Raw genomic sequence first — 24,795 nt, forward strand, 5'->3', positions numbered from 1 at the left:
GAAGCTTCCCCTCTAAGTAAATACTGGGGATGCAAAGAAATTATGCATCTATTCTCCTTACTCACACAATTGCAGAGGACATCTGGGGAAACGGAAAAAGCAAAATAAAATCCAGAATTGTCAAAAATGCCTGGGAAAAAAACATGGGTGGACAATATTGGGTGAGATCACTCATAAAGACAACAAAGAAAACATGCCCTCCTCTTTCTCTTTGCCTTGCCTCCCCATGTCTGAGGCTCTGTGAAGTGCTCCCAGCCTGAGATTTTATCATGCATTTTCACTTCAGAGCTAGAAGTAGACTTGCTGGGATTCGCAGGCAAGCCATCCTTCTCCAGCTACTGCCAAAACATGCTGCCGCTCCTAATTCCGTACTTCTCCTGTTCCTCCTCCCCCATCCAGTCGCGGGAAAGCTCTGTGACAGCTCCAGGCAGACAAAGCCGCTGCCTCAATACAGCTGGATTATCTGAGGGTAAGAAGATTCCTGGCACTATAAATGAGCAGTGGCTCTCGTGAGCTTCTACAGCTACCGACACCCACATCTCCAGGCCTGGCCTCCCTGGTCTGTTTGACTAGACCAGCCTGTGTACAAAGGAAGAAGCAGCTTTCATGTCTTATTCCTAAGAAAATCAGGTTTAGGTTTTAGTCCTGCATGCATGTGATACCGTACCTCGCAAGCAGACAGAAAAAATTACCTCTGTGCACACAACTAGAAGACAGACACACCCCAAAACACGGCACATGGCACTGCCGAAATAACGACTTCTTGGACATCATGGACGGGCTGTTAGGACTGACAGGAAGTCTCTGGTTGAGCTACACGGTGAAGAACAAAAAAAATCTCACAATAATCAGAGAAGTGCTGATGCGGAGGCTGCAAGATGGCAAGACCAGACTGCTGCCACTTCCAGCACTGAGGAGAGAGCAGCAAGAAAACAATTTTCTTCACTGAAGACTGAAAAATAGGTTAATATAAAATCTAAAGGGCCAGAGGCAAATTTCTTATTTCTTGCAGGTTGGAGAGGTCAGTACACTCTGCTCGGACAATAGCAAATAACAGTGAGTAAACAGTAGGTATTACTTGGGAATGTCTCACCAAATGCAATAGCACTTTCATCAGAAGCAGAGAAAAAAAACTGGACTTCATTGAGTGCTTCTTCGAGTCCCTACAAGCTTTGGCCTCTTAACTGCGTCAAAGCAAGGAGAAACCTTTAATTTCACAGATCACTTTTAAGGAAACTATTCTCAATTCCTGTAAATGAAATTAACACAAAAGTAAGCCCAGGGGCAGGGAGCCTCTGCAGAGATTTGGGATGGCTCTCTTTCATTTTGTACAATCAAGATTAACATCAGATATTCCCAAAACCAAGATCAAGAGAGATGCCTGCTACAATGCATGTCTGCAAGCCCTCTACAGTTCATTCCTGACAATTGGGTTAAGTCCATTTTTTACACAGTCCTATTTTCTTGCATTACCTTATAAATGGCATTTTTAAACACAGTTTTAAAAGCACTCAATCTGCAATCTGAAGCAAGCAGGCACAAATGGGGCTTTGACACTGCCTCTTCAATTGAAAAGGCGATAATCCAAATGTATAAAAATCTACTAATATAAAAGCAGTTCTTGAAAAGGAGCAATTTCTCCTAGCAGCTACATTCCTGATATCTTTTCTATTATTTGAACCAGACTGCTTCTTTAAGTTAACAAGAAATAATCACAAAAACAGATAAAGGGCAAGCCAACACATTCCCCTCCTGTACATTGCTGACCAGGGTTTTTTAGTAGCTAGAGTGTATGTAATATCTGAGTTCATTTAGAGGTGTAGCAAGCTCTACATCCACTAAAGAATGAGTTCAACAGAAGCACAATAGGCTTCATAGTTCTTCAGTGTTTCTAGCAACCTAAGAGCAAAATAACGTCCACATCTCCCCCTCCACCCCTCAAAGTACCACTCTCTATGTATCTACTATGTAAGGGACACACAAGCAGTATGCAGCGTGGTACATAAAGAATAAACTACGCCAGACAAACTGATTGCTCTTTGGCAGAGTTATAACAGTAAAGGCAGGCAGGAACACAGGTGATAAATTCAGATGTTAGCAAAGTACCTGCAATTGCACCTTATAAATTAATTATGAAAACATACAGAAACATCCCTAGAAATGCATGCTGGCATGTAAGCTGAAATCCGGCTGCAAAGTTGGATGGAAAAGGGGAGTTACAAACTCCGCTGCCTGCTAGAATGAAGACAGCCCCTTACAGAGATGGTGTGTGGAGTGGGGCGTATAGCATCACGGAAGCAGGGCTCCTCCAAAGAGAAAAGCAGGGCTCTTTCTGTATTGGTTTTGTATATCCTGTGTCTGTAAGTAATTTTAAAAACGACAGCTGAGAATTGCCTGCAACCCAGTTGCTCTTGGAGGGCTTTCAGGGAGTAAACAAAAAGGGCAGGATTCTGCAGTCATGCCCATCCATCCCCACTGCCCTCCATCAGGGCAAAGGTTTGTCCAGTGAAACTGCCAGAGGAAAGAGCTGCCTGAGCTAATCCCCAAACACATAGCATTGCTATCTCCTGAGCAAAACACACTCCTTGCTCAGGAAGTTATTATGCCTTGAAGTGTGAATGTGGACACACAAATCATTGGGATCGGATTTGCAAACTCTTACCAGGTGAGGTAAGCTCTAAAGCTTCTAAAAATGAGAAACCTGAGCCATATAAAATCTCCTCAAAAGACCTATTTTTAAAGTATTTCCTATAAATTAATATTTTAACTCAGGAACTGCTTATGTGAGAATTATTTCTTATCTCAAGGCCCTTCAGCATGTCCGAATGGACAAATCCCTTTTGTCAGCTGAGGTCCATTACTCTCTTCTGAATGAACGCCTCTGGGATGGATACAATAGATACAATTTTTAACAGCCTATCTAGTCTGCTAATAAAATGATGCAGACACTGTCTGCAGAGAGATTTAACACCAGTAGGACTCTCCAGCAAATTTTTGTTCCTGTTGTGGTGGATAACTTCCAAGTAGGCTTGAATCATATGGTTCTCATCCAGATCTTATTCTTTTCTGGGACGAAAATAGCTAATATGGAACTATATTAGCTGAATAACTAACACAACAACTCTGAACAGAGTTGCCTTTCTAACAAGAGTGCTAATGTCACAGACACCATGAGGATTAGACTCATTGACGTTATTTACCACAGTGCACAGCCCTGGGTTTTGTGTTACCACCTCAGAAGCTGGAGGAGTCCCAGATCAGGCGCTCTGCAGCACGGTACCCTTCATTTCTGAACCTGAAGCGACAGGCCAAAACTTGAAGGTCTGCACCAATCGTCCTCACACTCCCAAGTGACTGATTTAACATCTCTGAATCCATCATCATGTTTCTGATTTCAGGAGAGACCTGAATTTAGTATGATCTGTCACAAAAGTGTTTGGATGCAGGACAAATACTGTAACACTTTACAGCAGTATATGGCCACTGTTCTTCCCCAGCTTCTATCTCTTAGGACTGGTGTGAATCCAAGCTAGCTGAACGCTGCCCTGCTGGCATATTACCAATTATATAAGAGTTATTTGCTGGGGTGTGGGCTTTCTTACAATCACCTCCACATTCCCAGCTAAAACCCTCTGAGATTACATGATGATTTACCCAAACATGTGAAAACTTTCTAGCTAAAGCCAAGCACAGGAAGAATTAGGAGTTACAGCCCCAGCAGATAACAACAACTATTGTTTTTGCTTCTATCCTTCTACCTACAGAATATCAGAATCATGAATTCACCAGTTATCCTACACTCTGTGCAAACAGTATGCATGCTCAAGCTTTTGCTGGGAGAGGAAAAGGACACACTCCAAATTTAATACCTTGTTCAAAGCCGTGAGTTGAATAAGGTGAGCAGCAGAGCTGAAACTCTGAAGGTTTAAGTTTTGGCAGCTTAAGATCTCCATGCAGAGACACGTATCACCCACGCTAAGGGAGTACTGCTACTTGCAACCAGCTGTGATCTATTTTTATTGTCCTGGGCCAACAACTAGTGGGGACAAAGACTCATTCTCTGCCATCATGGATTACATCTGTTCTAATGTACTGATCGCAAGCAGCTCAGTAATAGATGAAGATTCACGTCCACTAAGACCAGAAGCACTTGCACCCTCAGCGTATGTTCATATTCTCTTTTTTCTTTTCTTTTTTGTTTTTAAGTTATTTAAAGAATATTTAGGTAGATGCAATGCAGGCTTTGTAACTGAAACAGGCCTTTGCATAGAACCTCAGTATGTTTTTTCAAGCTCCGTTTTACAGCACCAAGTGTGTAAATCCTTCACAGCTTTCTGTAGTTTGGAATGTAGACTCCCAGCAAAGAAAACATGTAATAAAATACACTACTGCTCCTATTTCTACATGAAAAAGCAAAGCTAGCAAGCATGTATGTTAATTATGGGCTGAAAAGCTACACAACTTTCTTCAGATCAACTAGAATCTTGCATAATTATTTTGAACAGAAGATTATGTGTTAAAGGAACCCAGTAACTGATATTATTATTTAGCAGTCAGCAAATTTACTGAAAGTTGCATGTGCTCTAAGAACACAACCAACATGGCATGGGAGCAGTGACAGACATTATGTACATATTTATATTACATTTCTTTCTGTACCAATGCCAGAACTCAGCTTCAAATTTCAATGACCACTAGAAAAGTTTTATATTTCGTTAAGCTATTTTGTATTTCACTAAAAATATCCCTCTTTAATTAAAGGCCTTTGTTTCTCAAGGGCAACAGAACTAAACATTTCCTTCCTTTTCCATCTGAATGTGGGCTGAGTTATAGCAGCCAGAAAGAGTCTTGTTTGAAAGGAATTTTTGTTCTGTTCAGATCATAATGGAAATAACCCCCAAATCGTACAAGTGAATGTTGCAGTTTTAATAGAAGTGAACAAAATATTTTCCCTGGGTTCCTTCCTTTGCACACTGATACTGTGATTTTCCAGACTGAATTCTCCACTACGGGTTCATATCAATGCGATGGTTTCTGCGATGACCTGTGCTATTGCCTCCTCCTCTTCTGAACGTATTCTTTCGACAGAGCCAGTGGTGTGCTTTAGAGATAACTGCACTTCCTCCTCTGAGCCCTCCTAGGCACTCCTGTAAATTCACAAACTTCTCATTCTTCCTTTTCTAGAGAGGAAGCGTGCAACTGCCCCATCCTTAAACTAAGAGCTACTCATGTAAAACCTCCAAAATCTATAAATCTGATTTGGTTTTGGGCACTCACCCTAACCAACTCTTCCTCCCTCCACCTCACACCAAATGGCGTAGCATCATGCAATGCTGAGGAACAGGTCAGTGCTAAGGGAACCATCTCAGGTGATGGAGCCCAAGATCCAAATGCCCTTTAACCTTACTTTGCATATTTACAAATATGATTTATAGTCAGAAAATTATTTCCTCCTCTTATTAACCTTCGTATTATCTTTAGCCAGCCAGTTTCATACTGCACTTAAGCTTCTCATAAATCTTGTACCTGGACATCTCCCATACTTATAATGTATTGTGTTTTACTTTCAATACAGAAAAAAGACTAATCCTAGGGTTCTTGATTTTTGCAATTGTCTTCTGAGAGCCACTATCTCCACATCTTGCACAGAATTATACAGTGTCTTATTGCTCCCCTAGTTTTTCAAAACCAACAAAGCTAGCAAATAAATGTTGCTTTTTAACATAAGGCTACTGATGGCAGAAAACAAGGAAAGAACTGCAGGAAGATGCATAGGAGGAGTGTGGGCTACACTAGGGCATGCTCTGTATCTAATGCAACATTCCTTTGCTCCCAAATTGTTGTCAGAGGGTACTACTGTACTGGATTGCCACTTCCATGCACTTTGATGGCACTGCACTTGGCAAGCAGCTTTGCAGAAATTGTTGGGCTTTTTTTTTAAAAAAAAGAGATACAGTAACCCCAATGCATGCCTGTGCCAGAAGAATGAAAGAGAAGAAGTGCATAAAGTCAGAGAGGCAGATTCTCCATCGGTCTCACTTTTAAAAACTTGAAGAAGAGAACGGGTTTTGGAAATCAGAAATAAGTTACACCAGAGCTGAACAGTGATTTACTTGTGTACTATTTTGTTAAGATATAACCTCTCCCTTTGAATCCAAGATCACATGCCTTACAATGACAGGAAACTTCCAAAATCTTTAGCTATTACATGCTCCCAGTGAAGAAAGTGTCTCAGCAGAAAGCAAAATTGAAACTCATTTGACAGCCTTCAAATTCCATAGACAGTCGTGGGGCTTGTTTTTCCCTTGTTCTTACCATTGCAGAATTAATTTCTGACAAACTGAACCCAGACCGTGTCCACATTATGAAGCAATACTTCATTCAAGCTGTAGACATTTATTCATCAGGTGTCCAAATTAGGCACACCAAGTTAAAGGGCCAAGTTTGTAACTGACTTCTATTGTTCTGTTCCTGTGTTTTGCTCCTGCTTTTCTCTTGAATCGATGGAAAAGTTCTGAGATAAGCATGTTGTAGAAGTGATGGATGCCACCACTGATAATTATTCCACCCATTACAAGACACAGTATAAATCATTTTTTGTCTGGTGACTGTTGCACTGAATTTGCAGAGCACAAAAGACACTGCAGATCTGTGATATGGCTCTGTTCTTCTCATTACATAAGAGATAAAGATATGCATACTTAATAAACACATTTATTTTAACGAGATGAAGACAGGCCTAATTCAAGTAGTAGCACTTTCTGAACAGCTTTTTTAATCATCATTATTACTTTGTACATGAGTACATGTACATGGAGCTCTGAGTAAACTCATGTACGTAGCATCATTTCCACAATACACAGCAAGACATACATGCATGCCTGCTCCTGGTATCAATGCATTCCCACCTCTACGTTTATTTTAAGGTCCTCACATTTTTTCTGCAGAGGTAAGAAGACAATCCAAAAATCAAGTGAATAAATTATTTTGCTGTTAAGATACAACTGTCTCCTCCCTCCTCCTTTTTGTTTACCTTTGGAATGAACTGTTTAATATAAAACATGTTTTTCATCTGTTAAATTCTTCAGGGGCATTTTTAAATGCTTGGGGATTTCACAACTGACTTCAATTTCAAAACTCGAAACTTGATTTGAACTTAGTCCTTTGCTGTGATTGCTTCCAAAATTACAACTATGAAATGAAGCAACAAAGTCATTTGAGACTAGTTTACCGCATGATAATTTTCACAGCTGGAACTGCATGTTTCTCTTTAGATGGGAACAAAGTATGGCTTGAAAATCTTGCTCTCCGTGGCAAAGGAAACAACACCCACTAAAACGTCACTCCCTTCCACAGAAATGGAAGCTCTTTTTTGCCTGCTCCCCTCACCTCTTACTTTTCTAACTCTTCAGCCTATGCATCCGAACAGCTGTTCTCCAGTATTGCCATGTATGTCTGCAATGGACCAAACACTCAACTGAACACTGGCAGGAGACCACTGAGTACAACACAAGTTACTTTGATTAATGTCAACAGAAGCCAGACTGTTTATTTCAGATGGTTTGTCCCTTGAGTAACACAGGGGTTGAGTCTAGGAATGGCACACGCATTTAATTGCTGTTAGATCAAAAAGACTACCCTAGATAAAACCAGCTCAATATACGTTTGCTTTTGCACCCTAGATTTTTGTTACTGATGTTAACTGTCTAGAGCACAATCACCTTCATCTCAGGAAGGTGGCAAAAACTCTTCTTTCAGTTCATGCTGCAACAGATTTCTTACAAACCAGGTACTATTTACTCGGTTACTTTTCTATCTCCTACACTTCTCACATTATGTGTTGTCATTTTGAGTTTTCTTTGGTAGGCGCACATTAGCCCTTGTTACAATAGTTACAGCTATACATACAAGTACACGTACAAGGTTGCACTTTCATGCCAAGACAGTCGCTTACAAATCTTCCCCCTTCAGGCTGAAATTTCTCAGGCTTGATCAGAGGCCAGAGCTGATTTTGCTGTTGCCATTTTTGTTGCAAGAAAAATACCTGTTCAGATGCTCTTTTTCTCTTTTGAAGGTCAGGAATTCAAAACCAAGGTCAAATTTAGAAAAAAATACTTTGAAAATATTCAAAATCTACCACCAGTTTCCTATGAATTATACACCAACATAACTATCAATTTAATTGACTTTGTTCTTCACACAAACCAGTCTAAAGGATACCACAGCCAGCTCCCTTGCAGATCAGGTCTCGGCCTCCCATCTCTAATACAAATGACTGCCTTGAGAAAATCAAAATGAGGCTGTAAAAAGCAACTTGCACTTACATGTTTAATTTTAGCAGCTGCTCAGACAATGAGCACACTGTACGTGTGTCTACACGATGCAATGGACAGCAGCACACAGAGCCTTCATCAGCAGTGCAGAAGTGCCCAGGCAGCCGGGGCGTGGGAGCTGTGCCAGCCAGCCCACCGCACAGTGCCGCAAGGACACGGCACCGTGTCAGTATGGTGGCATCTGCCCTGTCCCTTGGGACAGTCATCATGTCCTCTGACAGAGATGGAACAGAGCTACGTTCCTCCACCGCTTTATATTACATGCACATCTTGCCTCCAGGACAACCATTGGAGTGATATACAGCACACACGACAACCACCCCATCACTACAGCAGCACATCTGTTATGTTGACAAATGAGCTTCATACAAGAAATTGCAGCCACGTGCTTTCAAGTGACTCCATCTCTCCCCTATCCTTGCTCTGGCTAAAAGGAAAATAACATTTAATATTTCAAAAGTGCTCCTGCTATGAAAGGGTTTATGACAAACACTTTAAATGATGTTTTTGAATAGTAATTGGTACGCTAGGTCTTCAGATGAGGGGAAAACAATCGCTCCTGTTGTTACTTGTGTTATCCTGCAATGCCCTCTCCGGTGGCAAGGTCCTTGGCATATATGACAAGCTGCAAGCTGAATCTAAATCAACAGGAGCAATTTTTTAAACCCACCTCTGTAATAAGCAACTGAGAATTTATATAAAGGCCCTCCACCAGTACATAGGAGCACTCCCGTCTCCTAGGTTTTTACTGCTGATTTGTGCCAGTTGAGGCTCTGGATTGCTTTGAGGCACCTGTTTTAGCCTCCTCCTTCCACCTCTCCACCAAATCTTTGGACTGATTTGGACAACTGACATTGGGTCATTGATTGCAGTTGCGCTTTGGAGACTCCCTGTTTCTCCCTCCATAACAATGTAGCACAGCCTGGTTGTAAGTTCTCAGCTAGACATGAAAGCATGCGTTAGAATGAAGGAGAACCTCAAATGCAATCAATATCTGTTTGGGTTTAATTTTTATTTGGTTCAGGTTTAACGGGCATGGCTATGTTATGGATTTGAGAATTCAAATTGCCACTTTCCATACTGCAGATGTTTCTCATGTCAGCTTCTGGGATTTGATTAAGTCTTATATTTAGCAAACATAAGAACAACAAAAGGATTTGCTCTAATTTGGGCATCTTTGCTTGAAGATAAGGATCTGCGTTTTCATTTCCTTCTCTTATTTTCATAATATAAACCCAGCAAGCTGTTATTCACCAAGCATGTTACCAACAGTGAAAGCAGGGAAACGCAAATGTCTGTGAATTAAAGCAGAATCGGAGCAGTACAAGCACACTAAGCCAAAACCAATCCTATTTAAAGGATAGAAACATGCCACGAGGTTTCCAAATATAACTGATAATATTCCTGAAATGTAGTATTTTTACCAAAATGAGCACTCATTTGTTTTCCTTCATCACCCAGAAAATTCAAACAAAAGAACAGCCTGTAATGTTTAGATGAAAATATATGCATTGCACAGTAACTTCTTTCTTAACGTAGACTTTATCAATTTTTTTAAATGTCATGTTTTAGCAATACTTTTCTATCCTGCAGCTCAGCTCTTTTCACCCCAGATACTTCAAAAGAAAACCTAACAAGAGAGGTTGGTCTTTTTATAATACTAGGGGGAAAAAAAATAAAATCACTCTCTGTCATACTGAAAACATGAGAATGATTCAGAATCAAAGGAAGGGGATGTCATCAAAGGTCCTGGCAGATGATGCACAGCTTCAGGAAGGAAATGGGCTTTTTTAATGCACAGTTTTAACATTGAGAATGAATGGCAATATCTAGCCTTGCTGTGCAGGCGGATGGAGGAGTTTGTGGGGAAAGAGAACGGGGAGGAGATACAATGTACACAGGAGGGTACAGAGCAGTACACTGAAGATTGGGGGCTGAGTGTTTTCTTCTATGTTTTTCTTGAATTTTGACTGTCTGTCAGAGTAAACAGCCCCAATTATATTCAGCTGGATTGACACATACAGAGGTCAAAGCTGGGGAGAAGAGTATTTCAATAAGCGGTTGAGTTACTGTAGGCATGAGGACATCAAGTTCTAGTCTCGTTTCCTCCTCCCCCTGACATTTTAAAATGTCAAGCTAGTGTCCACATTGTTGCCTTATTTCTCCCCTAGTCTGCAAGTGAGCAAGGGAAAGTTACCTGTTTACTGCATAAAAGGAACCACAGTATCACTGGTGATTTTAAAATGAGAAATATGCGACCACAATGTTGGAGTAATGGCACAACTATAGATCAGGAACTATATGTGGCCAATTTAAAATTCTTATTTGAAAGACGTAAGTTTGCGAATGCCACAGTCCTGGGACAAATCAGCGAGGACTCTGTGCTGGATGGGGTCTATCACAGAGCACGGCATAGCTCCTAGCTCCATCGATGGCTGCATTATGGTGCCAGGCAGCACTGGCACCGCAGGGAGCTTCACGTGCACGCCGGGGTAAGTTACAAGTTCCTGTCACCTTCAGCTGAAACCCACGTGTCAGCAGCAGAGCCAGTGAGGAGCACTTCATCTTAATGAGCAAAGCTCTTCTCTTACGCCAAAGAAAAGCTGGTGCAGCGATGCAATATTTAAACCCTACGAAGTCCTTATTAAATGTGACAGCAACAGCTGTAGCAGCTAGAGCACTGGCAGAACAAAGAAAAGAATTAAAGCCTTTTCAAGGGGTAGATAAAGAAAACAGGTACCACTTTAAATATTAAAATCAGGTCTGGGCTGATGGGGAATATAGATACGGTGGCAGATAGTCAGAGATCTTGGAGGTGCTGAAAGCTGTTGCTCTGACCCTCCCACAACTTAATTAAAAGGAACCACCTTTAATTATTTCCAGTCAATATGCTCTACATTAAACTAATACATATAATTTCCACTCCTTATCTTCAGAATATGATGGGTCGCATTAACTTCTCCCCCATGTCATGAGCTCCAGCTGAAACAAATCTCAGTATTTGCTTATGAAGTACACAATTCCAGTTGCGATGCCAGAGCAGTGGGTAGTGGGGAATAGAATTATTCATGTTTGGAAAGTGAAGAAAAAGCAGAAATCAAAAATAAAACCCAAAAAAGGGGCATTTTTCCCTACAGATAGAACGATACAACATGTACATTTTAGATGTGCCCAGCTTCCGTGACTGCTTTTCTGGAATGAATGGATCGATAACTATCCTTGAGGGAACGGTTGGAAGTACTTCCATGCTTTACTATACTGCTTCAGTCATGTTGGCATAATCTATAGGAACTTCAGTTGTCCTGTATGGGAAACCACTAACACAGAAGAGAAATTTCTCTTTGATAAGTTTGTTTAAAACAAACGATCCCAGGTGAATTAACTTTAGTATATGAGTAAATTATGAAACATTTCTTTGCATAGGCTGTATGAAACCTGTTAAAGATGAGGACATAACAGGCTTTGTCATTGCTGGAGGTGTAGGCACCACAATACTAACCCTTGAGCACCACCACCTTTCCAGACTGACCTCTCTACTATCTTTTCTTCCCACCTACAGACTGTGATCACAGTATTTCCTCTGAGTGCAGCTCTAGTGCAGCTTCTTTGTCAAGTGATGGAAAAAGTCTTTCAGTTAGAAAAACAGTGAATTCTCTCCCTCTGGAGAACACCACAGAAAAGCTACAGTTCATCCCAGAATGGAATTTTTGCTATGGAAGGGAAAAAGTATTTCAGAAGGGGGCAAATGCTAATATTCCTTTTTGACGAAGACTCTATTTTTTCAGAAAATGCACATTTCTTCATCAACCTGATGCTTTGGTTAGGTTTTTCACTAGTTTCAAACAAACATTGATATCAGAAAACTCAGCCAAGTACCAAAGGTCTTCCTCTCTGCCCGTTCAATCCTTCCCACGGTATTTCTGAGGCCACTTCCTCTCATATTGTCATCCACACCATGCTGAAAAACTTACTGAGTACCTGTCATTCCTTTTTTATTTACAAATCAAGTTGCCTGTATTTCTGCAACATCCTGTGTCCCAATAGAAGCACAATTGACATATCTCTAAATCAGATCACTTTACTGCACAGTCACATGTACATACATATATTCAGATAACAATATTCTCCTTAAAAATATCTGCCTAAATACAGTTGCTACAGCCACTTAGAGGTTACAGAGCTGTCAGAGCCCTGTCAGGGTCATACCTCCCTTGTTCCAGATTCACCTCTTTTCCCATTTAGGAAGAAAAATAAGCATGTTAGTGTATTTCAGAGAAATTGTAAGGGCGTATACGGTTTATGGCAAGTTGGTTCCTTCCCTGCCAGAAACTGTAACAACTCATGGCCCAGGATGGGCAATTCAACTATCCACAACTGGACTGCTAATGACATAGGTACTCTATAGATGAAAAGCCATCTGGTGCTTGAATCTAGTCTGCTTCAATATAACCAGTGGCCTTTTACCATCTCAAGCCATTATGAAATTATCTCAGACCAATTCCTGGCAGACAAGAGAACTGGCACCAGCCAAGATAAAATAAAATCGGAGACCACACAGACCACACTGACCTTTACTAGTAGAAACAGTCCTTTAGGTCCATGACTGGGCTATACCAGAAAAAAAATAGAGGGTAAGAACCCAAAGCTGCCTTACAAATTTACAACTATATTGTTTATTAATTTTACTGTTAAATCATTCTGGTTTGCAATTCTGCGCTTTGTCTTTCCTGCACTTTCTCAGAGTACTTCAGCCCATAGGGCTTGTAATAAACAACACCTTTGAGAGCTTTTCATTTTAAGCCAAAGAAAGAGATGAAAAGTTAAATCACTTGCTGTTCCCTTCCCACTGGTTGCAAATTGATTTTATCTACTGAAACACGCTTGCATTGCAAAAACCACTCCACACATACAGTAAGTAAGTCACTACATGAAAGTCTAATGTAACCTAGCAGCTACCTATCCCTTTGAAATAGACTGGAGTCATAAAAACCTAAACACAAATTTAGTTGAACGCTTATTATTCTCCTGCTTACAAGAGGTTAATCAATACTATAAAAGACAAAAAATAGATTGCTTGGTCCTGATAAAAATTAGTAACATATATTCTGTGCTTCTCCATGGTATTAAAGGCAGACAGGGTACTCAACACACCAACTATGTTTTTGTATGTCCTTTCATCTTAAAAATTGCAAGGCACAGAACAAGCATTGCTAAGTTATTAGCTTCAGTCTTCTGGTGAACTTCATAAGAGTAACATCAGAGCCTGAAGCAATACTACTACTGTCAGATCTCATAAGCTAAACAGGGTCAGGCCAAACAGGCACTTGAATAAGGCACCTTTGAGGATCACATAAGTGCAGCAAGAAATAATGCTGACAATTCAGTAGTGAGCACTATTCCTTCCACAGCAGAACTTTTCATCTCAGATACTCAGTCAGAAGTGCTATGCAGTATAAACCAGCTCTGAAAGGTGTCAACATTGTGCTGAGAAAACATAACCCTGATCCCCAGCTAAAGCTACTACAGTTCACCTATTAAAATTTCTCCAGTCATTTCAAAGGAACTAGACAGTCATTCTCATGCTTTTCTTATGAGACAAAACATTAGTCAAGATTTGCAGCGTTTCTCTGGGAGGGTGGGAAGGCTGCATTTTAGTAGGTAAAGCAATCTGCTCACTCACGTATATCTATTTTACCATTAGCAAAATGGTTTCAGGGGCAGCGTTACTCCGTGTCAATGTATCTATCTGCCTATCTATTATTAATAAAGAAGAACAAGCATCCCATCTACACTTTCATGATGAAGGAAGCCTCTTTTATTTAGGAAATGAAAATGTACAGGTTTATTTCAGTGGCTGTGCTTTACCTCACTGTTGTGGGCAAAAAATCCACAATCCTTTCATTTATACTAAATCACTTCCACTACTGAAAGCATAATACACTTAGAGAATGTGGCTCAGCAGCTCCCAGAATAAAAGGCAATTCTTAAAGTGGGAGCTCATATCTGACATTTACAGTATATAGTAAGTGATTCAGCAAGCTACAGTTGCTGTGCACAATGACAGGACATTGGATAAATGAGCAACTGATAACAAGTGTGGAAGCCTTGGCTGTCCACATCAATAAATTAGACAATACCAAATAATCAGTGCTACAAACTGCAAACTGCTGATTTAAGGTTGAAGGAAAAAAACCTAGATGATGTTCAAGAACATGACAGAGAACTAGGGGGCATCACAGGTCAATAAAAACTAATGCTATTTGCCATTCTAATTTGCATGTTCATGAGCTAGGAAGGCAGTTTGTGAAGCTCTAAGTAAAGTACCAAGAGCATTGACACTATATATAATTCATAGACTGCAGCATATTGCTACATTTCTCACTGCCCTTAGAACTTGTACTTTTTCCAGGAAATATGGAGGTACTACTTAATGTTTATCTTCCAAACTCATTTTTCATGAGCCCTATATTAACAGGTCACTCCGGTGAACAGGAAAGGCATCAATCTGGATCATTTGAGGGATTGAAAATGAAGGAGCTTTTATCCTTGTGGATATATTGCGTTGTCACTTCAACAGTGACACAGTTCACACAGCAACCACAGATGGGCACGTGCATCCTTCAGATACTGTCCAGATCCTCAGCTTACTGACTATGATAAGGTGCTCTTGAAACCAGCAAAGTTAGGTCAATTTATCAGGACCTTGCTGGGTGTCAGGTGAAAAGAAGATGTTAAAAGACAGAACATGACTGGCTGTGTCACTGCTTCCAGGTGAACGGGCACCCACATTGTACTGATACTTCGTTCTGGACTGAATTTTCCTGTTGACTCTTCGCAGACACAAGTTCCTCCAGATTTATGTTGGAGTTTTTCTGTGGTTGAGCAAGGAACAATCTGAAAGAGGCAGAGAAATTGCTCCATTTTCCAAATGTGGTCAAATGCAAATGGCCACATTTCTCTTTCTGGATCACACTGGGTTTGCCTGAGGTAGCTAGAAAAATTAACGTCGCTATAGAAATTAGTGGCAATTAAGTGCACTTTGAGCACAGAAACATGCTTAGCTGTCGACAGCAGTTAATGGGATGTCGCTGGCCAGACATGTAATAAGTCATAATCTGAATTAGAGGTTTAAGATAAATACTTTACTGTAAGAAACAGAAACCTAATATTTACAAAACAAGGACCTTGATAAAAATTAATACAAATCACATAAAATATATCATAAGAAAACTCTAATTTTTGGCACTTCTATATGTAGCTTTAAATAGACAGTTATTTCAGCAATGGTTTGAGAACCCAGCTGTGAAATTCATTTCCTGGTCTTTTAGTACTGTATTTGTCAGCACTTAACCCATTTCTGGCTTGGTTTCTGTCACAAAAAGGAAGGTTTCCTTTAGAAAATCAAAATACCAGAAGATGTGACGCATCATTTATATGAAAATGCAGAAGAGGAAATTTCAAGAACAGTATCTCCTGCTAAAGGGCTTTTAAAGTTTGGGACTCAGTAAAAACTTAATTTGGGCAGGTTTTTCTCTATCCTTTGCATTTAATGAAAAAGTGAATCCCTGACTGTGTCAAGATATTGCAAACAGGGAGAAAAGATGAAGTCTTGCTATGGAAATGTGTAATTTATAGCAGCAAGAAAATGTCTCTTCAGATATGATGTAAATATTATATATTTTAACATGTCAACATTGGAAGGGAACAGGAAGGATTTTCTTTTCCCAAACAATCTGTAGTATCCCTCCCAAATGACAGAATTCCTGCAGATTTAACTTGTTCACATTAAGATTTCTCTTTTGAATTAAAAAAGTATCACCTTTTCACAGTTATTAGAATTGTAGTCACAAGCAAGCTGCTTTTCTCTTTGCCTTTTGTTTTTGTAAGTATTTTCCCCCAACAACAGGTTTCTCTGGATTTTTTTTATTTATTCTCTTTTGAACTCAAATATTGGTAAAAATTCTGTTACCAGAAAATGTTAAAAGATGTTTTCCAGAAGGAAAGAAGGTTCTGCTGCCTCTACCACTATAAATACAGTGCATTGGCTGACGGCATGTACTAACACCATGAATTAAAAAGGAAATATAAGTCACTGTGAAAATCTTACCGGCTTATTATCCACCCTAAATGCTTACACTATGTTTGATGAAAATCTGAAAATGCGTACTTTATTTTGAGCTCAGCAGCTCTGGCCAGTGAATCATTGTATCTTACCTTGTGACACTATCAGAGAGTGATACTTAAAGCCCAGTGCAGCACACAGGCAGACGTCAGAGAAGCCACAGCAAGCCCCCTTCTCCCTGCGTCCTCCTCAGGCCCAGGCGTGAGATACAGGCTCACATCAGCCAAAGCAACAGGGTGTAAACATCTACCACCCCCTTACTCCGGAAGAATTTTGCACAGTGATTTGCTGTCCGTATGGGAAAAGGAGTTATGGCTTATGGATAAAAATAGGTTGTTAAGTACAAAATTGGGCTCTAAAGTAGAAAGTGCCAATGTTCTCTGACAGCACTCCAGCAGCTCCCTGTGAAGTTATGGAGAGCAGAAGTTGGGCCTTCAGCTGGAAACAGTACATTTCCTGCCAAGAGTGAGCTCTAGCTGGAGCACTCGCATGGGATATGACAGGGGACAGGCACCCTAGGCCATATGTCAAGAGTGGAGAGGACTGCCAAGCACCAAGAGTGAACTGAACATTGTTCATGGCAGGGAAAGAAGGGCTAAAGCTGCCAGGCCAGGAGAGAAGGGAAAGAAGGAAAAGCATGTTCCTGGGTCCAACAGCTGCTGACAGCTTCAACACCACTTCAGGTGCGATACAATTCTGGTGAACCCTATATAGGGGAAATTTTTCATTTGGAGATGTGGAGCTAAAAAAAGAGCTCTCTAGAAGGAGCAGCTGCTTCCAGGAAAAGGGAAACAGCTCCAAATGCAGCAAACGCTCCAATACCCCTGCACTCCAAGCAACTCCCAGATCCCAGGGATTAGGTGAGATGTCTACTGCTGCTGGGAACTAGAGTCTGCGTTTGGTGACAATTCTGTCATTTCATGAGAAATTTCCTGTGAAATGTCAATTTAAATTTTTTTTTTAAGTATCAATTAAAAACATTTTTTTAATAGGAACTATCAAAACATCTAATTTCAGGAATGCTGAAAGATTCTAGTAATATACATTAGTGGCTATATGTATTATTAAAAATTACACACCCACAAAACCAATTAAAATCTCTCAGCACACAAAAAAGAAGTGATTTTATAAAACAAAATAAGAAATACAAAATGTTGCAACATGATCTTTGATGTTAAAATTACATAAACTGAAACGGACATTATTTCCACACAATGCTTTAATTGACATGGTACTGCCTTACTTGATGACAAAATGGTGGTAACAACAGCTATTTCATCCCATCCTAAAGAAAAGGCTCTGGAGCTTCGACTGTGAAGCAACAACAGGACGGTGGGAATGCATCCAGACTCCACCAGGACCTGGAGGCTTTGACCTCTCTGCACAGTACAATGCCTAGCGAAGATGTCAGAGTTACTTTGGGTACCAAAAGCCATACAAATATGTTAACTAGCTCTGCTGCAAAAGGTCCTTCAGAGTTAACTTAGGAATCCCTACAGACCAGAGCCTTGTGCGACATGCATGTCCTCAGTATAGTACTTCTCACTGCAGGAAACTCAGCTGAAGATGTTCAGTTCATCCACGTTTATTCCTTAGCCATCTGCTCTTTTAACCTGTGTCTTATGTTGGTCCTGCTTTTATGTATATCCAATTCCCATCACACAATGATATACAGAGCTCAGTGACCTTTTAGAGCTAAACGTTTTTTTTTGATAAGTAACTACTTAAGCAATACTGAAGCATTTCATAAATTCATTGCAGATTACTAAACTGCTTGTGCCAAAACATAATGCCATTGGGATAGAATCATAATTAAATGTTCTCAGATTTTTAAACAAATAACAATTCTTATCTTTTACATTACAAAACTAAATCCCTTATAGTAGTCTGAATTCCAAAAGACATGTTTTCAGTTCAGTTCAAATAAGATTTTAATTTATCTTAACACTTTTTGCTGTGGTGGTTCTGGAAACTGTCAACAGCCCAAAATGTTATCAACATGTCATTCATATGATTCTGTTGATAATACTTTATCTACTGTAAACTGATAAGGCTTAGGGTGCACTTACAGATTACTGCAGGTGTAAATTTGTACTGATCAGCACCCATTGATTCCTGCCAACATGTCACTAGACTCCACTACAAATAATGTAAAATAGCATACCCAGTTTACAGAGGATTAAAAATGTGCAGGAAAGCAACTGCCACCAAATAGCGGACACACTTTTAGCTCATATCCTCACTTACTCTGTGGTAGCTTGTCTCTGTATGTCCCTAGAGCTGCAGGAGAGTATGACTAATCGTTTGCATTTTTAAATCCAATTCACCCCCTTGTCTTAACAATAGCAAATCACCATCAACTGCTTGTGCTAATAAAGGGGTTCCAAACACACAAACAAAATCTAGCAATAGCAGCAGGTGTAATTTGAAAAGTGAGCAATGTAATGAGATTTGAAAGAATTTAATTGAAAAACTATGAACAAAGAGGGAATTGAGGCAGAATCATTCAATTCATGTAGCCATGTGGAATAATTTGTCATTTACGATGGTCAAAACAAATATTGCTGCCTAAATGACTTTTAGGAACAGCCAAGCATTTTAGCAGCCTATGAAGAACATGACAGAATAGAGGTTGAAGGAAACTTGGAGGACAGGGCTGCTGGACAGAGTGGTCCAGTAATTCCTGCATGTCACTCCAATCCATCACCAGCAGTTTATGAAGTTGGTCAGATGGCCACCTTCTGCTGTCAAACTGGAAAATAATTCACCAGTACAAGTTCACAAATCACCTCTTTTCACAGGGAACAGAAAGAACAAGGCAACCTGTCCCACTAGAATAGCTGTCCGTGGAAAAACACATCCCTGCAAGATAGCCCCATCTGCCAGGGGACACCTGGGCCACCCCACAAGCGCAGGGCTTGCTCCTTTCTCAGGGGGGCACCCTTTCCCCAGCCTCCAACGTACATCTGCTTCTAAGCCTATTTCCTCACAGACCAGTGTTCCAAAACCAAAAGAGAGTGCTGAAGCAGCAGGTAAACTGCAAGTGTTTTTCTCAATTGCACCTTTTCATCCCAAAAGCTATTGAAACATTGCTATGTATCAGACAGAGTGAACTGGTTGGGAGGGTTGGGGGAAGCAGGAGGTTGCCTAAATTGTCTTTCAAAAACCACATGACTTTTTATATTTGCGTTTTTCTTTTTATCTGAATAGTATAATTGTTCTTCAATAAACACTGGCATTTAACAATACTAATTAAAATGCTTATGATCTCTAATATTCTTGAATGTCTGTAATTTTATTAAAAACTAATAAATTCTGATAATGTTGATTATCTGTAACTTTATATTAGTATGTTCATTTTTTCTATGTGGGTGCACTCTAATTTATTATCCAATTAAAAACCAAGTTTCTGTTACATTTTTAGGCTTTAGAACCCTGGATCACAGTTGCTAATCTCACTTATTTGTCCACAACAAAACTACCAAGAGGCAAAATGAAAATGTGCATATATATTTTTTTTCGCATAGACTGAAGGGTTACATGTTACTTGCTAAGAGATAATGCTGCTGTTGTGTTTCTTCAGAAAAAAAGGCTGACAAGACTTGTTTCACATCTGTCTGCATAATATAACAAATCCATGAAGAACTGGTGATGAAAAAGCTGTTTTGTTGACAATCTATTATTGTTAAATCCACCCAAACACCAAGATTTAGGCACTGCTCATTAGTGCTGTATTGTAGCTCAGGATTTTGTCCCTATAAATACTTTGTGTCAAAATATTTTTCGAATATATTCTAGGCTGCAAGCCTTTTACATACAACCCCAAAGAGCTATAGCCTCTGACGCCTTTTATCATCTTAATCACACTCTCCCATACCTTAAGCACCAAAGCCATATGGTAATATTGCCAGCCACGTACAGTACTCCATGTGTAGTCCAACCACCCCTTTCTACAAATGCCATTTTACCTGTTTGTTTGTGCTCTGCTCATCTACTCAGATCTCTGTTTTCTTTACTGTGGCCAGGCATTACACTGATGGCTTTCAGTTTCCACCTATGACTCCAGAGATTTTTTCCTTACAAATTATCTCATAGTAGCTAATATCATGACTTAGTCACAGGAAGAGTAAAGGGAGTAGGAACTCTCCTTCTACCTCTAACTGAGCCACTGAGATCTTCCATTTGGGTCTGCAAAAGTGAGAAGGCAAGACTGGATCTGAGGAAAATAGTGCCTGAGGACTGGCACATTTTGTTCTTGCAGCTGCCTTGCACAGCCACAGACACTCATGAAACCCAACACTCTGGCACAGGAAGAAGTTAAGGCGGCACCTTCTAATAGCTCTAATGACTTCACTGGAAGTTCGCTCAAATAATCACTGGATAACTAACTAATAAGAGCAGGGTTTTGACCCTAATTAAAAGTCTCACCTACCAGACTCTACTTGAAATAAATGCTTAAGCAACACTAATATGAATATGTCATTCTTCACGTAGTCCACCGCTGCTCTCTTGTCTGCAATTAACTTTGATCAGGCTGCCTTGTGGGATCACATCTTCAGTAAAGCTGCTGCATTAGTCTTCGATATCATTAACTCTTCTAATTACCTTTTCCAACAGCAAGTTAAAATGGTGCTTCTGGCTCCCACACCTTCAAATCTTCCTGAAGCTTTCCATTATTCCAACTTCTATTATGTCAGCACTGCATTTATTCTGATTTCAAGTGTCACTCTTTAGATGCCCATACTGCATTTACCTATGAATATCAGTTATTTCATCTTGCCACTTCCATAACTACCAGAATCTCTAAGAAGGACTAAAAATGTCATGTACCAGATTTGATGCAACTTTAAAAAAGGAAAGATCCTTGTCTTACAATCAAGAGATAAAGTAAATAACTTAATTGACTTAAGTGGTATTTCAAGTATTGTGTACTTTAGCGAATGCCTGAAAGACTACAGGGAATCTAACCCAACCTCCCCTCTCACCATGGCAGTGTAGCTCTCCTTGCTCGAGGGAGACATGGAGTTGCCTGTTTCACTTTCAGAGTAACTCTTTAATAACAATTTCAGGTTACCATGGCTGCTATCAGTGGCCAATAGGGTCTCACTGTTCAAAATCGGTACTGTTAGAGGAACTCAGGCAAGGAACTTGCCAATAAATGCCAATTCAGGCATGTTAATAAGTAATAGCAATAGAAACAGCATTAGAAAATTCCTGCAGAAGAAAACAGTAGGCAAGATCCTTTTCTCCACATCTGCGTTGCAGACTAGCAGAGACAATTCTACCACAGCTTTGCTGGTAAGCCTTCAGCAGTATTTGGTAACAGCGATTTATAAATGCCAGCAGTTTCAGCAGTCTGAGCTCTGGTCTCACCCTAGATCCTCCTGGTACAGTATTTTGATAAGAACTCAATTTTCAGACAAGTGAATCATGTGGCCCAGAGCACCACCAATCCCACTACGAGAAACACATGGGCATACTGGAACGAGTCTGTGAAGGCCCACAAAGATGATTAAGGGACTGGAGTATCTATCATACGAGGAGAAGCTGAGAGAGCTGGGGTGGGTTGGTCTGGAGAAAAGAAGGCTCATAGGGTTGTTATCCATGTGTATAAACACCTGGTGGGAAGGTGTAAAGAAGGTGGATCCAGACTGTTCTCAGTGGTGCCCAGTGAAAGAATAAGAGGCAATAGGCACACAAACTGAAATAGAAGAAATTCTGTTTAAACATAAGAAAAATCTTTTTTACTGTGAGGGTGGTTGAACACTGTGACAGCCTTGCCCAGAGATGTTGTGGAGTCTGTATTCTCGGAGATAACCAAAACCTGACTGGGCACAGCCCTGGGCAGCCTCCTGTAGCTGATTCTGTTGAAGCTGGGGGCTGGACAGGATGATCTCCAGAGGTGCCTCCTACCTAGATCTGCACTAGCCCCAGGGAAAGCGAACTCTCAGGATGTGTGTCAACAATTACACCAGTATTTTCTTTCTGCCTCCCATGAGGCATACTCTTCAACAAAGTCCCTGAGTATGTCATGTACCTGCTCCCAGTCTGTGATCTGATCTGGCTCAGGACCCTCCACCCGACATGGCCGGCCACACAGCAGAAGTAAGACTCTGCTGTTTGTTGTATGAGTTTTCCTTGACCTCTCCCCCATAAAGATCTAAACCATATGCATATAAAATTCACAAACTGAAATAAAACAGAAACAGGAGAAAAAACCTTGGTGAAGCACCAAGCTATAAGATAATATGCTTACATGGTTCTATGTATTACATTTGTAGTTCTAATCCATATTTTCAGGTCGTCATCTACATAAACTTACTAGCCTATTCCAGATATCTAGAGAGATTCAATCAGCAAACACATAACATCAGACACGTCTCCCAAACACTTAAATCTGGAAAAGGTGTTTACTAACATATGTGCTTTTATAAACTAAAGGAAATTTAATTTAATATGAATTTCACACCAAATTACAAGGGGAAAAATTTCCTGGTTCTCAAGTATTTTGCAAAAAGGAGAGCACTTGCATATTCCACATTTACATTTTTAATAATTCAGGTCATAAACATTTTAATGAAACAAATAACTTAAATACCTACTATAGTTAGTTTAGGGCAAATTAATTAAATTGTGACGTATGAATATACCACGTTGTTCAAATAATGATGAGAACATATGAGTTCTAGCAAGGTCATGATGAGAGGGAGAGCACAGAATGTCTGTTATCTAAAGAATATCCATCATTGGGAATTGATGAAAAAGAAGAAATGTCTCTTTTGTCTGTGTTTTATTCTAGGACAAACCTCACCAAAAGCCTCTTATAGCTTCAGCCAATCTTTCCTCTGTTTAGCACCAAAGACAAAACTGGAGTCTGAATTACTTCCAGCGTATAGGGAGGACTTAGGTCTGTTCTACCTTTTGCTTTATAACCAGCATTTCCAGGTTTTGTACAAAGCAAAAGGCAGAAGTAGTCTTCTGTGGAATTTTGTAAGATCTTGACATAAATTTCCCCTAGTTTGGGACTGCTTGGCTATTGGGATTTGGCTTGGACTTAGTTCTATCAAATAGATGTGAAAACCACTTATTATTATTTCAAAGCTTTATTTTTGCTATTGGCATAGAATAAAGGTTCTTACCAGTAACCTTCAATTCAACTGTTCTTCGTATAAGCTTGCCTTCAAACTTTAGTTCACAGGTATAATTTCCTCCATCTTCTTCCTGGACCTCTTGTATTAAGAGAGTATTTCCCTTCTGAATTACAATGCTTCTCCACATTTTAGGCTTACATTCCTGCAGAAAAAAATCCATTGCCAAAATTGGATGACATAAGATAGTGCTACCTGATCAGATTTTCAGTATTATACATAAGTAAACAACCATCTCAATATATTTGCAATTCAAATTCAAATATAATTTCAGAAAGCACAGAGATCTGAAACTGGAATTAACTTGAAGATAGAAATCAAACAGAAATGTTTTCAAGGTTCAGTAATTCCTACTGTATCACATGGACCATGTTTAAAATGTGGTGCCCTGAAGCAATGGTTAAGTATCTTCCCTTTTTCATGATGAACAACTGCCAAGACCTCTACTTTAGGATGGACCGTTAAAATAAATCTCTGTTTGAAGGGAGTAAGGGCAACATCTGTTAAGAGTTAGCCCGAAGGCAAATTTTACACACAGTCTCAGGCTAGAAACATTCACCAACAGAAGAAAACAGGAAGAACAACAGGAGTTTTGTGACCAAGAGAATTCAGAAGGCCTGGTTTCCTTATGGTCTTGTTTCCCATCACTGGCTTCTCTGGCACCTGATGAGCTTTGATTCAACCTTTTCCCATCACTGGGTTCTTTGTAGCATCACCCCCATGTGTGTCCTCGGATGGAGCACACAGTACTGATGGCCTTCAGCTCTCACTGACTTCCCCAGGCAGACCTGGGCTGTTCTTTGGCAGACTTAGATTCACCACTATGAATTGTGGTCCTACTGGAAGAGCATTTGAGTCCTTCTGTGTAGTGTGTGATATAGTGCAAGAAGAGGCTCTCCCCTTCCTAACATACTGTATCCTTGCAGCCAGCTCAGTCACCTTCCATGCTAACAGTACTCATGATTGATTTCCTCTTGGAATGTTCTGAACTAAAAGCATAGGCACAATTTGATCATTGGCTCTTTAAAATAGTACCTTAAGCTAATATATTTATTGTCTCTCAATAGCATCAAGCCTGTTCTGCCTGCAAACAAACTCACGCTTTTCTCAGTTCTCTAAAACAGTCAGTACTCCTGACAGTTCTGGAGGCGCTGGCTAATTCTGTGCCCAGAGTACACAAAGCAACACAGGA

General features: G+C 40.1%; 1 protein-coding gene across 1 annotated transcript in view; it reads right to left on the minus strand.

The window, feature by feature from the left end:
* The window catches only part of IL1RAPL2 (interleukin 1 receptor accessory protein like 2), a 376,072-nt gene that overhangs the window by 144,611 nt on the left and 206,666 nt on the right, over positions 1 to 24,795 (minus strand). Inside the window, exon 4 of the mRNA XM_068412045.1 lies at positions 23,595 to 23,748. Coding sequence (XP_068268146.1) covers positions 23,595 to 23,748 — 154 coding nt within the window. The remainder of the gene's footprint in view (positions 1 to 23,594; positions 23,749 to 24,795) is intronic.

The sequence above is a fragment of the Nyctibius grandis genome, chromosome 13, assembly GCF_013368605.1.
Source record: "Nyctibius grandis isolate bNycGra1 chromosome 13, bNycGra1.pri, whole genome shotgun sequence".
NCBI classification, from domain to species: Eukaryota; Metazoa; Chordata; class Aves; order Nyctibiiformes; family Nyctibiidae; genus Nyctibius; species Nyctibius grandis.